We start from the raw sequence: 15,517 nt of genomic DNA on the forward strand, positions 1-15,517 counted from the left end.
TTTCCCCACACAGGCTAATTATATCCTAAACTCTGGTAATAGGATCTAATTAAAAATTCAATTGTAATCAACCAATATTGTATTTTCGTCCTTCAGTTCCCTCCCCATGCTTTCATCCCCTCCTCTCCTCCACTCTCTCTCCACTGTGGGCCGTCTCTCTGTCTCTACCACCTTAACTATCATCTCTCTCCACTGTAGGCCGTCTCTCTGTCTCTACCACCTTAACTACCATCTCTCTCTCTCTCCACTGTGGGCCGTCTCTCTGTCTCTATCACCTTAACTATCATCTCTCTCCACTGTAGGCTGTCTCTCTGTCTCTACCACCTTAACTACCATCTCTCTCTCTCTCTCCACTGTGGGCCGTCTCTCTGTCTCTATCACCTTAACTATCATCTCTCTCCACTGTAGGCTGTCTCTCTGTCTCTACCACCTTAACTACCATCTCTCTCCACTGTAGGCCGTCTCTCTGTCTCTACCACCTTAACTACCATCTCTCTCCACTGTGGGCCGTCTCTCTGTCTCTACCACCTTAACTACCATCTCTCTCCACTGTGGGCCGTCTCTCTGTCTCTACCACCTTAACTACTATCTCCCTCTCCACTGTGGGCCGTCTCTCTGTCTCTACCACCTTAACTATCATCTCTCTCCACTGTAGGCCGTCTCTCTGTCTCTACCACCTTAACTATCATCTCTCTCCACTGTAGGCCGTCTCTCTGTCTCTACCACCTTAAAAACCATCTCTCTCTCTCTCCACTGTGGGCCGTCTCTCTGTCTCTATCACCTTAACTACTATCTCTCTCTCCATTGTAGGCCGTCTCTCTGTCTCTACCACCTTAACTACCATCTCTCTCCACTGTGGGCCGTCTCTCTGTCTCTACCACCTTAACTACCATCTCTCTCTCTCTCTCCACTGTGGGCCATCTCTCTGTCTCTACCACCTTAACTACCATCTCTCTCCACTGTGGGCCGTCTCTCTGTCTCTACCACCTTAACTACCATCTCTCACCATTGTGGGCCGTCTCTCTGTCTCTACCACCTTAACTACCATCTCTCTCCATTGTGGGCCGTCTCTCTGTCTCTACCACTTTAACTACTATCTCCCTCTCCACTGTGGGCCGTCTCTCTGTCTCTACCATCTCTCTCCACTGTGGGCTGTCTCTCTGTCTCTATCACCTTAACTACTATCTCCCTCTCCACTGTGGGCCGTCTCTCTGTCTCTACCATCTCTCTCCACTGTGGGCCGTCTCTCTGTCTCTACCACCTTAACTACTATCTCCCTCTCCACTGTGGGCCGTCTCTCCGTCTCTACCACCTTAACTACTATCTCCCTCTCCACTGTGGGCCGTCTCTCCGTCTCTACCACCTTAACTACTATCTCCCTCTCCACTGTGGGCCGTCTCTCCGTCTCATCCAGGTTGATCTGGGTCTGGTACAGCCAGGTGCTGATGTGGGCCAGGTTCTCATCAAAGATCTCCACCTCGTTCTGGTGGCTCTGTAGGGGGCAGAGGTAAAAAGATGGTAGCGCTGAGCGATTAGAGCTTTTTGAGGACGGTTCGGTTTCGGTTCGATTATTAAAAATAATCACGGTCTTTCGATTTCGGTTTTGATAATATTTTTTAAACATGAAATGTGTTATGAAATAATGACGTTACAATAATTTTAGAGCTTTTTAATGGAAATTCCTAAGCCAACAATAGTGAACATTCAATTGCCAAAACATATAAAATATTTTATTGTCTCTGTCAGGTCCACATTGGGTAAACATCAATAGAAAAATAGGAAATTACTAATAAATAACCAAATATTTCAGTTGTGTATATCACTTTGTTTTTATTTGATTACTTTATTATTTTTTAATTCCTGAAATAAATAATCTCATCTCTGCTCAGGCAGTAGCAGTCAGCCAGCCAGGACATCTATCGTTAACTCTGTTCTCCTCATAAAGCACTGTCTAGTCATCCTATTTTGCTAGCCTGCCTAAGTATACTGCAGAGCTGTCTGACAAAATCATTTTACTAGTTCTTCAAAGTAGATAAGGTATATTTCGCGAACTGTCCCTCTCGTTGTTGTGTTGTGTACATTCTTCTCTCATGCGGTCTATGTCTATCTAACCTAACGTAGCAGACGTAAAAGAGTATCCGCCCAGAGATCTGTATATAATTACGAGATGCTCATGTCTATGCCCTAACAATGGGAGTCGTTGTCCCAAAGGTGGGAAGGCAGGTGATACATTTAGGTCCAAAATAAGCCCATAGAAACGCATTGGGCTTATTTTGGACAGATTATGACGAGAGTGAAACCTCTCGCTTCGCCTCTTCCTCTCTGATCCATCTCTGAGCCGGAACAAAATGCCGCAATGGATTAGGATCATTGTAGTTAATTACCATGTTTCTGCGCTGAACTAGGTTCAATATTTGCTTACTGAAAACTACAACTCCCTTCAGCCTAGCATCCCACATAGTTCTTGACTTGATTTCTCCGATTTCTCTAGTGAATGATTTGATTTCTCTCTAGAGAAACGGCATGTTGATGCAAGCTGCAGGAATAATTCAAAATGTCCCTTCTGACATGATGTTTTTGCTGTCACGTACACATCACTTTACTCAACCATTACTTTAGATAGGATAACCTCTCTATTAATTCTGTCTCTATGAAAGTGAAGTGTAAACCCACCAGTACGGTGCTCAGCCAGTCCTCGGTCCAGGTGCGGACCTGTCCCCAGCCCTCGTTGAGGCCACACAGCCTGTCCTCCAGAGGAACCTCGCTCCCCTCCACCAGCCCCTGCAGCTCAGCGCTGGTCTCCATCAGTACAGCCAGGTCTGCCTTACGACGCTCCGACTCCTTCAGCAGGCCCTGGGGGAGTACACACACACACACACACACATTATACACACATTATACACGTTACACACACGTTACACAAATCCTCTGTTCACCCACACGTTACACAGACACACACACACACACACACACACACAAAAGCCAAATAAACATTCCAACAAACTAACTCTTCTAGCAAGCCCGGTGAACACAGAAAACACACATCTCAAACACACACACGTGACTCACGTTGGCCCAGGCGATCTCAGCGTCTATATCAGCAGGCATGTCTCCAGAGGAGTTTTTCTGCTGCAGCAGGGTCTGGTTGGTGGTCAGCCAGTCCTGTAGGGCGGCATTGTCCTTATGTAGCCTCAGAGACAGAGACACAGCCTTCTCCAGGTCCTGCTTCCCCTCTGTCACCTGGAGAGAGAAGAAGAGACGATGGGCTCGCTGTTTGGTTGGTCAAAATGACGATATCCTCATCATTTTGAAATCAGGTCGAAGTATCTTGTTTTTTTTAGGAATGCAACTATTCATGATGGCACAGCTGACAAAGTGAGAAGACAAGACTGTTACGTCCTCAGGTTAAACTACTATAGTCACTTCTGTGTGTTTTACCTGTGCTCCCAGGTCATTGTAGAGCAGTTTAAGTGCTGTCAGTTGTTCGTCCATGCCTCTGGGGTTGTCAGTCTGTTGTTTCTGGACGATCTGTCTTCCTGTCTTTATCACTGTCTCCACCTCTAACTTCACCTCACTCAGAACCTTATACAGCTTCTGAAGGGTAAGGAGACAGACAGGGAGTGTGAGGGAGTGTGTGTGTGTGTGTGCGCACATACATGCACACCTGTAAGAGACTTCTCAAAGTGTTTTAGTTCTAGGTCTCACCATGCAGCCGATGAGGCGGGCCTGGATCTGTTGAGGTTCCACCTCCCTGACGTCTAGAATGTGCAGCTCTTCCTTGGCTCCATCTAGAACCCTCTTGCAGTCCAGCATGCGCTGCTCAAAGTTAGCAGGCTTCTGGAACAGCTGGTACTTAGTGGCGATCTCTCGCAGCTTCCGCTGAAAGAGGGAAATGAAAGGGTTAACGACGTAATGACCAACCATAATTATTTTTTACTGAAGTGCGGAGACCACAAATTTGAGAATAAATCCTATGTTATCCCTACAGGCTTTATGAGAATAATGTCATCCCCTGTCCACTAGGGGTCAGTACCTGCAGCAGGTCCAACATGGTTCCACTGCGGGCAGCCTTGCCCTCTGGGGTGGCAGGAGGCAGGTTACCCACGTTCCTACTCCTCAGCTCCTCCACTGTCACCTCATGGGCCGCAATCTCTGCCCCGATGGTCTGGAAGGGGTGGAGAGGGGTTTAGAGGTCAGGGGTTAAACTGACATCCAATAAGTAATTGTCGGCATTCGCTACAAGTGTGTGTGTGTGTGTTTGTGGGATGTATCAATGTAGTCGGTCAGATAGAAGGTGAGTTTGTGTGTGTGTGTGGTGTGTTTCTTTGTCTGTCTGTATGTATGTGAGTACCTGGGCCTCTTGCGGTAGCTGGAAGGCGTCTATGCGGTCAGTGAGGTAGGAGGTGAGTGTGTGGTCTAGCTGGGTCAGTGACTCCTGCAGAGCCTGGAGAACCTGCTCATTCTCCTTCAGAGTGGCCAGTTGCTGCTCTAGACTGATCTGACGGTTCACAGCCTAGATGGATGTAATATCAACATTAAGTCAACATACAGAATATATAGACCAGTACATTACCAAACATATACTGATCTGCCTGTTCACAGCCTAGAAAATATAGGAACTAACATAATGCTGATATGTTCATGACATATATAAGTAAGCATTTCACTGTTGGTCTACACCTATTGTTTATGGAGCATGTGACAAACACAATTACATTTGACTTATTATCTACTACCATAAACACAATTCACAAATAGAAAACAAATTGTTGTTGAGGATCGACGAGGACAGACAGTCACTTGATGGCCAAGTACAAAGACTCTTGTTTTTCTCATCCTCTCTCACACACACACTCTCTGACCTGGTGGCTGAGCTGATCGTAGCGGGAGTTGAAGGTCTCTAGTCTCTCTGAGATAAGTTCGTCCAGGATGCCCCCATCTATCAGGGTCTGACCCAACTCCCTGATCTGAGTCCTGTTGTCACCTGGGTGGCGCAACACACATTCCAACGACTATAGATAGAGAGAGAGAGAGGAGAGAGGAGAGAGGAGCGAGAGAGAGAGAGAGAGAGAGAGAGAGAGAGTGATGGTGAAAGAGAGGAGGAGAGAGGGAGAGAATAAAGGTAATGGGGTGAGAGAGGAGGGAGAAAGACAGTGTGTATGAGAGAGACGGAACAGGAGACCAAACAATAAAAGCAGCAGTAAGAGAGAGAGTGGAGAAAGAGGAAAATAGAAAGACAGAGATGATTAAAAAGAAAGTGTCAATGTTTATACACACTATATATACAAAAGTATGTGGACACCCCTTCAAATGAGTGGATTTGGCTATTTCAACCACACCCGTTGCTCACCGGTGTAGAAAATAGAGCGCACCGCCATGCAATCTCCATAGACAAACACTGACAGTAGAATGGCCTTACTGAAGAGCTCAGTGACTTTCAACGTGACACTGTCATAGGATGCCACCTTTCCAACAAGTCAGTTTGTCAAATTTCTGCCCTGCTAGAGCTGCCCCGGTCAACTGTAAGTGCTGTTATTGTGAAGTGGAAACGTCTAGGAGCAACAACGGCTCAGCCGCGAAGTGGAAGGCCACACAAGCTCACAGAATGGGACTGCTGAAAAATCCTCTGTCCTTGGTTGCCACACTCACTACCGAGTTCCAAACTGCCTCTGGAAGCAACGTCAGTACAAGAACTGTTCGTCGGGAGCTTCATGAAATAGGTTTCCATGGCCGAGCAGCTGCACACAAGACTAAAATCACCATGCGCAACAACAAGCGTCAGCTGGAGTGGAGTAAAGCTCGACGTCATTGGACTCTGGAGAAGTGGAAACGCGTTCTCTGGAGTGATGAATCACGCTTCACCATCTGGTAGTCCGATGGACAAATATGGGTTTGGTGGATGCCAGGAGAACGCTACTTGCCCAAATGCATAGTGCTAACTGTAAAGTTTGGTGTAGGAGGAATAGTGGTCTGGGGCTGTTTTTCATGGTTCAGGCTTGGCCCCTTAGTTCCAGTGAAGGGAAATCTTAACGCTACAGCATACAATGACATTCTAGACGATTCTGTGCTTCCAATTTTGTGGCAACAGTTTGAGGAAGGCCCTTTCCTGTTTCAGCATGACAATGGCCCCGTGCACAAAGCGAGGTCCATACAGAAATGGTTTGTCGAGATCGGTGTGGAAGAACCTGACTGGCCTGCACAGAGCCCTGACCTCAACCCCAACGAACACCTTTGGGATGAATTGGAACACCGACTGCGAGCCAGGCCTAATCACCCTACCTCACTAACGCTCTTGTGGCTGAATGCAAGCAAGTCCCCGCAGCAACGTTCCAACATCTAGTGGAAAGTCTTCCCAGAATATAATATAATAATAATATGCCATTTAGCAGACGCTTTTATCCAAAGCGACTTACAGTCATGCGTGCATACATTTTTGTGTATGGGTGGTCCCGGGGATTGAACCCACTACCTTTGCGTTACAAGCGCCGTGCTCTACCAGCTGAGCTACAGAGGACCAAGAAGAGTGGAGGCTGTTATAGCAGCAAAGGGGGGACCAACTCCATATTAATGCCCATGATTTTGGAATGAGATGTTTGACGAGTGGGTGTCCACATACTTTTGGTCATGTAGTGTAGGTCGGTGTCACTCTTACAGTACCTGAGGTAGGCAGACAGAGTGCTGGAGTCTGCTCAAAGAAGACTGGTGATATCATAAAAGTAAGAGAAACAGAGAGAACACAAAACTTCTAGGGTCCAAAGGAAAAGACAAGCTAATAAAATGAAAGAAAGTGAAAATGAGATAAAAAGGGTGAGTCAGAGTGGTGGGATGGATGGGGGATGGAGGGATTAAAGGAGACAGCATAATATAAAGTGGAAGAGAGAGAATGAGAGATGAAAAAGGAAAGACAGAAGAATGGATAGGTTTAAAAGTACCTCCAAAGCCTTGTTGACAGCCTCAGTGCTCTCCGGTAGGTTCTCTGTAGCCTGAAGCTTCTCCTCCAAGGTGTTGAGCCAGCCCTGCTCCAGGTCCAAGTACTGCAGCAGCTCCATCCAACACGACCACACCTCCTACAGAGGAGACCACACAAACACGGTCAGAGACACCATGAGACACGGACACATATGCCTACAACCACATTACTGTATGATATGAACACAAATACTCCAAAGAAGCAGTGCCTCATAAGTTGTTTGGACTAGTCTTATCAAACTCTTTACCTCCAGGGTGTGACACTTGCTCTTGAAGCGGTCACATAGTTTCTGATAGTTCCCCAGGACTCTCCCCAGCTCCTCTGTAAGGTCCTGGCCACCACCACCAGGTGGCGTCTTAGCCTTGGCCACCAACATGTTAATGCTGTCCTTCAATATCTTCACTCTCACCTCCTTCTGTAACACATCCTCTTTTGCCCTCTAAGTAGGGAGGGGAGAGATAGAGAAGGGAAGAGTTGGGAAAAGAAAGAGCCATACCAGATAATCAGGATAGTATTTTCACATAAGAGGGGACATAACTGGCTACATAGGGTTAAAGTGGTATTTTTTGGTTTAGTTGGTGGAACTTTCTTTCTACATTTACATTTTAATTTTCGTCATTTAGCAGACGCTCTTATCCAGAGCGACTTACAAATTGGTGCATTCACCTTATGATAGCCAGTGGGACAACCACTTTACAATATGTTTTTATTTGTATTTTTTTTTTAATTTTTTTTTATGTATTTTTTTTTTTTCTAGAAGGTTTGAGGACTTCCTAATTGTCCAGGTTTTTTTTTTTAATGTCAAAGTTCTGTCCTCTGTTCCCCACCTTCATCTCTTCCAGTGCCCCCTCCAGCTCCTCAGGACTCTTGTACTCAAAGTCTCTCATGAGGAACTCCTCGTCCACCTGGGCCATCCATTCCTGCATCTCTGCCAAGTCTTTCCTTAGGTTCACATGCCTCTCCTGGCTCTCACTCACACGCTCCTGGTGGCTCAGCAGCTACCCAGAGACAACACAGAGATAACACAGACCACTGTCAGGTTACACAGGGTAGCAAGTACACAGAGTGTCTTAACATGTCAGGTTTTAAATAAGACTCTGACATTGACAAAAGGGATACACAGAAAAGTGTATGAGTAGTACAGTATGCAGGCTTATTTTTTTAAATTATAATTTTAGCGGGTAGATCAGCTTTAATATTGCAGATAGATTGTGGCTTCTATCAATGTAATTATCTGCAGAATTTCCAATCCCCCATATATTTTTTGGCAAATACACTGCTCAAAAAAATAAAGGGAACACTTAAACAACACATCCTAGATCTGAATGAATGAAATAATCTTATTAAATACTTTTTTCTTTACATAGTTGAATGTGCTGACAACAAAATCACACAAAAATTATCAATGGAAATCAAATGTATCAACCCATGGAGGTCTGGATTTGGAGTCACACTCAAAATTAAAGTGGAAAACCACACTACAGGCTGATCCAACGTTGATGTAATGTCCTTAAAACAAGTCAAAATGAGGCTCAGTAGTGTGTGTGGCCTCCACGTGCCTGTATGACCTCCCTACAACGCCTGGGCATGCTCCTGATGAGGTGGCGGATGGTCTCCTGAGGGATCTCCTCCCAGACCTGGACTAAAGCATCCGCCAACTCCTGGACAGTCTGTGGTGCAACGTGGCGTTGGTGGATGGAGCGAGACATGATGTCCCAGATGTGCTCAATTGGATTCAGATCTGGGGAACGGGCAGGCCAGTCCATAGCATCAATGCCTTCCTCTTGCAGGAACTGCTGACCCACTCCAGCCACATGAGGTCTAGCATTGTCTTGCATTAGGAGGAACCCAGGGCCAACCGCACCAGCATGTGGTCTCACAAGGGGTCTGAGGATCTCATCTCGGTACCTAATGGCAGTCAGGCTACCTCTGGCGAGCACATGGAGGGCTGTGCGGCCCCCCAAAGAAATGCCACCCCACACCATGACTGACCCACCGCCAAACCGGTCATGCTGGAGGATGTTGCAGGTAGCAGAACATTCTCCACGGCGTCTCCAGACTCTGTCACGTCTGTCACATGTGCTCAGTGTGAACCTGCTTTCATCTGTGAAGAGCACAGGGCGCCAGTGGCGAATTTGCCAATCTTGGTGTTCTCTGGCAAATGCCAAACGTCCTACACGGTGTTGGGCTGTAAGCACAACCCCCACCTGTGGACGTCGGGCCCTCATACCACCCTCATGGAGTCTGTTTCTGACCGTTTGAGCAGACACATGCACATTTGTGGCCTGCTGGAGGTCATTTTGCAGAGCTCTGGCAGTGCTCCTCCTTGCACAAAGGCGGAGGTAGCGGTCCTGCTGCTGGGTTGTTGCCCTCCTACGGCCTCCTCCACGTCTCCTGATGTACTGGCCTGTCTCCTGGTAGCGCCTCCATGCTATGTGCCATCCTGGATGAGCTGCACTACCTGAGCCACTTGTGTGGGTTGTATACTCAGTCTCATGCTACCACTAGAGTGAAAGCACCGCCAGCATTCAAAAGTGACCAAAACATCAGCCAGGAAGCATAGGAACTGAGAAGTGGTCTGTGGTCACCACCTGCAGAACCACTTATTTATTGGGGGTGTCTTGCTAATTGCCTATAATTTCCACCTGTTGTCTATTCCATTTGCACAACAGCATGTGACATTTATTGTCAATCAGTGTTGCTTCCTAAGTGGACAGTGTGATTGACTTGGAGTTACATTGTGTTGTTTAAGTGTTCCCTTTATTTTTTTGAGCAGTGTATATATATTATTTTAAATATATATTTTTAAAATATATTTTCCTTCTTTATTATTTTCCCCTAACCCTACCACCCCTCCCCTAATTGGAGTAAACTAATGGACAACAATACTTAGGCTTCTACTTCCAGCTTATACATACTATCTACATTTCACAGACAGTATATTTTACATTAGTTATCTTTTGTTTGTTTTTAGTCCCAGCATTCAGTTACCCTCAACCCCTCCCATCTATCTCTGAAGACAATCCAGTTTTGATTTCTAGCTGCCATTTATTTTTCCACTGTGCTGTGATGTTTCACAAAAGTTCTGAATCTTTCTATTCTTATAGTTTCTACAGATTGTAAAGTAAAGATACAATTTTTTGCTAAGAGTATTATTATATTATCGATCGATTGTCTATGACTTTTCAAATTATTTTTCTTTATATTTTTTTTCACGCAGCAGTGCTATTTGCAAAGTTAGCTCCAAGTAAATGTTGCAATTTTTTTTGCCATTCCTGAACCTGCGACCAAAATCAAGCTACATATGGGCAGTACCAAAACAAGTGATCTAATGATTCTGTCTCTTCGCAGCAAAATCTGCAGAGCTGGGATGGTTGTATTCCCCATATACAGTGCATTCGGAAAGTATTTAGACCCCTTCACTTTTTCCAGATTTTGTTACGTTACAGCCTTATTCTAAAATTGATTAAATTGGGGGATTTTCCCATCAATCTACACACAATACCACATAATGACAAAGCATATTTCTTTTAATAGAAATGTTAGCAAATTTACAAAATAAAATAAACTGAAATATCACATTTTCGTAAGTATTCAGACCTTTTATTCACCTTTGGCAGCGATTACAGCCTCGAGTCTTCTTGGGTATGACGCTACAAGCTTGGCACACCTGTATTTGGGAAGTTTCTCCCATTCTTCTCTGCAGATCCTCTCAAGCTATTTTCAGGTCTCCCCAGAGATGTTCGATCGGCTTCAAGTCCGAGCTCTGGCTGGGTCACTCAAGGACATTCAGAGACTTGTCCCAAAGCCACTCCTGTGTTGTCTTGGCTGTGTGCTTAGTGTCGTTGTCCTGTTGGAAGGTGAACCTTCGCCCCAGTCTGAGGTCCTTAGCGCTCTGGAGCAGGATTTCTCTGTACTTTGCTCCGTTCATCTTTCCCTCGATCCTGACTAGTCTCCCAGTCCCTGCCGCTGACAAAATCCCCACAGCATGATGCTGCCACCACCATGCTTCACCGTAGGCTTGGTGCCAGGTTTCCTCCAGACGTGACGTTTGGCATTCAGGCCAAAGAGTTCAACCTTGGTTTCATCAGACCAGAGAATCTTGTTTCTCATGGTCTGAGAGTCCTTTAGATGCCTTTTGGCAAACTCCAAGCAGGCTGTCATGTGCATTTTACTGAGGAGTGGCTTCCGTCTGGCCACTCTACCATAAAGGCCTGATTGGTGGAGTGCTGCAGAGATGGTTGTCCTTCTGGAAGGTTCTCCCATCTCCACAGAGGAACTCTGGAGCTCTGTCAGAGTGATCATCGGGTTCTTGGTCACCTCCCTGACCAAGGCCCTTCTCCCCCGATGGCTCAGTTCGGCTGGGCGGCCAGCTCTAGGAAGAGTCTTGGTGCTTCCAAACGTCTTCCATTTAAGAATGATGGAGGCCACTGTGTTCTTGGGGACTTTCAATGCTGAGGAAATGTTTTGGTAGCCTTCCCCAGATCTGTGCCTCGACACAATCCTGTCTTTGAGCTCTTCGGACAATTCCTTCGACCTCATGGCTTGGTTTTTGCTCTGACATGCACTGTCAACTGTGGGACCTTATATAGACAGGTGTGCGCCTTTCCAAATCATGTCCAATCAATTGAATTGACCACAGGTGGACTCCAATCAAGTTGTAGAAACATCTTAAGGATGATCAATGGAAAGAGGATGCACCTGAACTCAATTTCGAGTCTCATAGCAAAGGGTCTGAATACTTACGTAAATAAGGTATTTCTGTTTTTTATTTTTAATACATTTGCAAAAAAATTCTAAAAACCTGTTTTGACTGTCATTATGGGGTATTGTGTGTTGATTGATGAGGAAAAGTTTTATTTAATCCATTTTAGAATAAGGCTGTAACGTAACAAAATGTAACATTCGATTTGTGTATCCATTCATAAACCATGTGCCATGGAATCGGTACATCGAAAATCTCCTCCCAACTATTTTGCAACCTGTATGGCACAGCTTTCAATTTGTTGGTCCTTCAATGAAACTGGTATACTTTTTTATTTATCACAACATTGCAGGCTTTATTGTTTGTTTATAGAGATTTTATGACACTGTAATTCACTATCCAGTGTTGCTTGAACTGTCCTCTTTTTCCTCACCTGTTTGCTCAGCGTCTCCCACCTCCCCTGGCACTCCTCCAGTTTAGCCTGCCCCCAGTGGGCCAACTCTGGTACTGCAGCCCCCTGCACCGCCGATACATTCTCTCCAATCTGCTTCACTAAACTCTCCACTGACTCCATCTCACTCACATACTCCTAAGACGGAGATGGGGGAGAGAGGGGCATGGGTTATAACATTGCAGTACTTCAGGTGTAACAGTTCAATAAAGTTTTGTTTGTTTTGGAATGGTGTGACCTATGACCTTGCACTGGTTGAGCTCTTCCTGTAGTCTCTCTGCGTCTCCCTGGCCCGTGGCATCCCGTGACATCAGTTCCTGTACGCCGTCTAACCAGCGCTCCACCTCCACCACACGCACCTGGAAACAACAACAATGTTATCGTCAACGTTATTGACAACAATCACTACCTTCTTTTGTCGTTGCTTGGGTCCTATAAAAGTGCCATTGATGTTTAAGCAGACTAGATGCAGGATATTCTATAGGACAGTTTTCTACCTGATTGTCCTTCAGGCTACCCAGGATGCACTGCAGCGTGCCCAGCTCCTCGCGTGCCCTGGAGGAGAGCTGACTCCATCTTTGTAGTTCTGCAGGGTCCGAGGCCTGCTGAATCTGCTCTATCTCTATACAAAGAGCCTAAGGGGGGAGGGAGAAAAAACGACATTACCCATAACCCATTACATCTGCAGCTGAGGGACAAATTATAGGACAGTTGTCAGGTGTGGTAGGTAGCCTAGGGGGCGATAGAGGTGAGTAGGCTGATCTGAGACAGTCAGTCTGCAGGGTGTTTAAACCTCAGGGCTAGGAGCAGCATTCGAGACAGCAGCTGCAGCCTGCAGCAGTAGGAAAGTGCATGGTAGACTGGTTGCAGTCTGAGGGTTAGAGTTCTGAGCCACAGGCAGCAGGCAGGGTGCCCAGAATGTTCCCAGGCTGCCCTGGCACCATGCTTTATCTACCACGATAACGAGGCCTACAACCAACCCACATTCCTACAGACTCTCAATCACACACACAAAACTTTATTAAACACACACACTCTCTCTTTCCCTCTCACACACACACACACACCCCTCCCTCTCCTCCGTTGTGGTTGAAACAGTAAAGAGAGAAATATGGGTGTGAGACTGGGGCCCATTGTATGTTGTAACCAGAGCAGGTCTGGACTCAGCCATTAACAGATAAACCACAAATACACTGCTACACGATAACAACACACAGACAACTGGAACATAGTACAGAGAAAGATAAATACAGAGAGAGAGAGAGAGAGAGAGAGAGAGAGAGAGAGAGAGAGAGAGAGAGAGAGAGAGAGAGAGGGAGAGGGAGAGGGAGAGAGATAGATAAAAGCCCTGATGCCACTCGCCTGTGCCCGCTCCACTGCCCCCTCCACTGTAGGCACATCCATGATAACTTCCTGCAGTGTGCCCAGTCTAGCCTCCAGGCAATCTATGAGGTCAGTCCCAGCCTCCATAGTGTCCCCAGACACAGCATCCACACTGACCACAGGAATCTGGTGACCCTGAACCACCTGTATCATCTGGGCCATCTGGCCATCAACATACTGGAGGCTGGCCAGCGCTGGAACACAGACATGGGGAGAGGAGACACTGTAAGTAAAGGGTTATAGTATCTAGTTGCCACAAGGGGTCAGAGTATTGTTTTGGGAATTCCCATAGGTAGTGGCTGTTATAATTTGTGGTTGTTATGAACTCACTGAGCTCTCTGTGTGTGGGTGGGTGTGTTTGTGCGTGCATGTGTGCCTTCCATTTCACTGTATGTCAAGAGAGAGAGTGTGTGCATTTGCCCAGGGGGTCCAGATGTTTGGCTGTGTGTGCCTCATCATGGCAAGCCTAAATGAGGTTTCTGAACTAATGCAAGCCAGTGGTTCATACCCGCTGAACCTTCAATATGCCACAGTAAACACAATTAAATCAGAAAAATGCATCAACATACTTTAACAGAATATGCTAAATTCAACCCTGTTAGGCAAAGATTAACACAACGCACACTGCTCTTATGGGCATGAGTTCTCTCGCATAATCTGCCTGTGTTTATATACAGCAGACAGGGGGGGAGAAAAAGGGAGAGAGAGAAAAAGAGAAAGAGAGAGGCCCAGTGAAAGACTGACTCTCTGAAGCAGAAACAAAATGGTTTTCCTAGGCTCCCATCCAGTACCTCAGAGTTCTAAAAGCCCAAGCGGCAGTGGCACACACACAATTTCCTTTTAGGGTCAGAAGGCAAATAGGCCTCTCTAATCTACTTTTACATTCTTTTTTTGAGCAGCACTCATAAATTCCAGGAGAAAAATGTTGATTGATTTCAGAACTCCTAAAACTCTAAACCTGGTCCTTGGGAGCTTGGCATAGACCACACACACACACACACACACACACACACACACACACACACAGTCCTGCATATTCAGTGGTCATATAAGGGCATCATCGATTACTTCTGTCTAACCTAGGCTGGATATAAAGCTGATGTCATAGCTCCAGCAGTAAGAGCCAGTAGAGTTCATTGATCCGGCATCAATCCTGTAGCCTCAGTAAAAACTATGGAAGGTTTAGGACCTCCATCACTGATGAAGTGCTGAAAGAGCATAAGTCCATTCATAGAGCATTGATAAAGCTTTGACCCAATGGCGACCAATAATTTTTAAAATGTTTATACAGTGTTGTCAGAGAATGGGTCAAGTCCCTGCATTGATTTCTAGCAAATGTTAAAGCAGTGTTGTGGTCCCGTACCTGCATTGACCTCCTGCTCCCTGCTCTGTAGCCGCTGCAGTGTGGAAGCCTGGTGGGCAGAGACAGTGGCCATGTTGGCTGTGAGAGTGGGCTGGCCATCTATTGACTCCACCTCTGCAGAGAGCTGGTCCAATCGTGGGCTCAGGGCAGTCAGCTGGGCCAACCGCGACTGGAGACGGAGATACAAACAGAGAAGACGAAAGGGTAAACAGACTTCACGACACATCTGTTGATATGTTGATATGATTTGTGATGTTTATCAGTTTCAGTGAGGGTTGTCTCCATGGCGATAATCAAGCCAGGGGTCAGGGTGAGGATGATGGTTCTAAGGGTTGGGTTCTAACCTGGCACTCTGTCCTGAGGGTTCTAAGGGCAGCCTCATCAGTTCTGGTACTGTCTGTTCCACTCAGCCACTGGTCCTGTTCTCCCAGAACCCGGTCCACATCAGCCAACTCAGAGCAGAGGCTCCTGACCCGGGTCTGGACCTGGACCCAGTCACATAGAGCCTTCAGCTCACTCACACACACCTCCCATTCAGCCTCCACCACGTCTATATCACACCTGATAGAGTCCACACTCACTCCCTCTACAGAGAGGGAGGGGGTAGGGAAGGATGTATGAGGGAGGGGGAGAAGGGTGAGATAG

The 15,517-nt window shown here is 46.4% G+C and overlaps 1 protein-coding gene across 3 annotated transcripts in view; it reads right to left on the reverse strand.

The window, feature by feature from the left end:
- Positions 1-15,517, reverse strand: part of utrn (utrophin) — a 263,392-nt gene that overhangs the window by 162,169 nt on the left and 85,706 nt on the right. For all 3 annotated transcript variants that reach the window (XM_045210194.1, XM_045210195.1, XM_045210196.1), the window contains 17 exons: positions 15,217-15,458; positions 14,873-15,041; positions 13,489-13,703; positions 12,624-12,761; positions 12,372-12,485; positions 12,109-12,264; positions 7,798-7,968; positions 7,218-7,409; positions 6,933-7,067; positions 4,863-5,012; positions 4,352-4,513; positions 4,034-4,165; positions 3,706-3,879; positions 3,439-3,594; positions 3,070-3,240; positions 2,674-2,853; positions 1,364-1,492 (listed from right to left, as the gene is read on the reverse strand). In XM_045210194.1, the coding sequence (XP_045066129.1) occupies positions 1,364-1,492; positions 2,674-2,853; positions 3,070-3,240; positions 3,439-3,594; positions 3,706-3,879; positions 4,034-4,165; positions 4,352-4,513; positions 4,863-5,012; positions 6,933-7,067; positions 7,218-7,409; positions 7,798-7,968; positions 12,109-12,264; positions 12,372-12,485; positions 12,624-12,761; positions 13,489-13,703; positions 14,873-15,041; positions 15,217-15,458 (2,786 nt within the window). The remainder of the gene's footprint in view (positions 1-1,363; positions 1,493-2,673; positions 2,854-3,069; positions 3,241-3,438; positions 3,595-3,705; positions 3,880-4,033; positions 4,166-4,351; positions 4,514-4,862; positions 5,013-6,932; positions 7,068-7,217; positions 7,410-7,797; positions 7,969-12,108; positions 12,265-12,371; positions 12,486-12,623; positions 12,762-13,488; positions 13,704-14,872; positions 15,042-15,216; positions 15,459-15,517) is intronic.

Source organism: Coregonus clupeaformis, chromosome 33 (assembly GCF_020615455.1).
Source record: "Coregonus clupeaformis isolate EN_2021a chromosome 33, ASM2061545v1, whole genome shotgun sequence".
In the NCBI taxonomy this organism is placed as follows: Eukaryota; Metazoa; Chordata; class Actinopteri; order Salmoniformes; family Salmonidae; genus Coregonus; species Coregonus clupeaformis.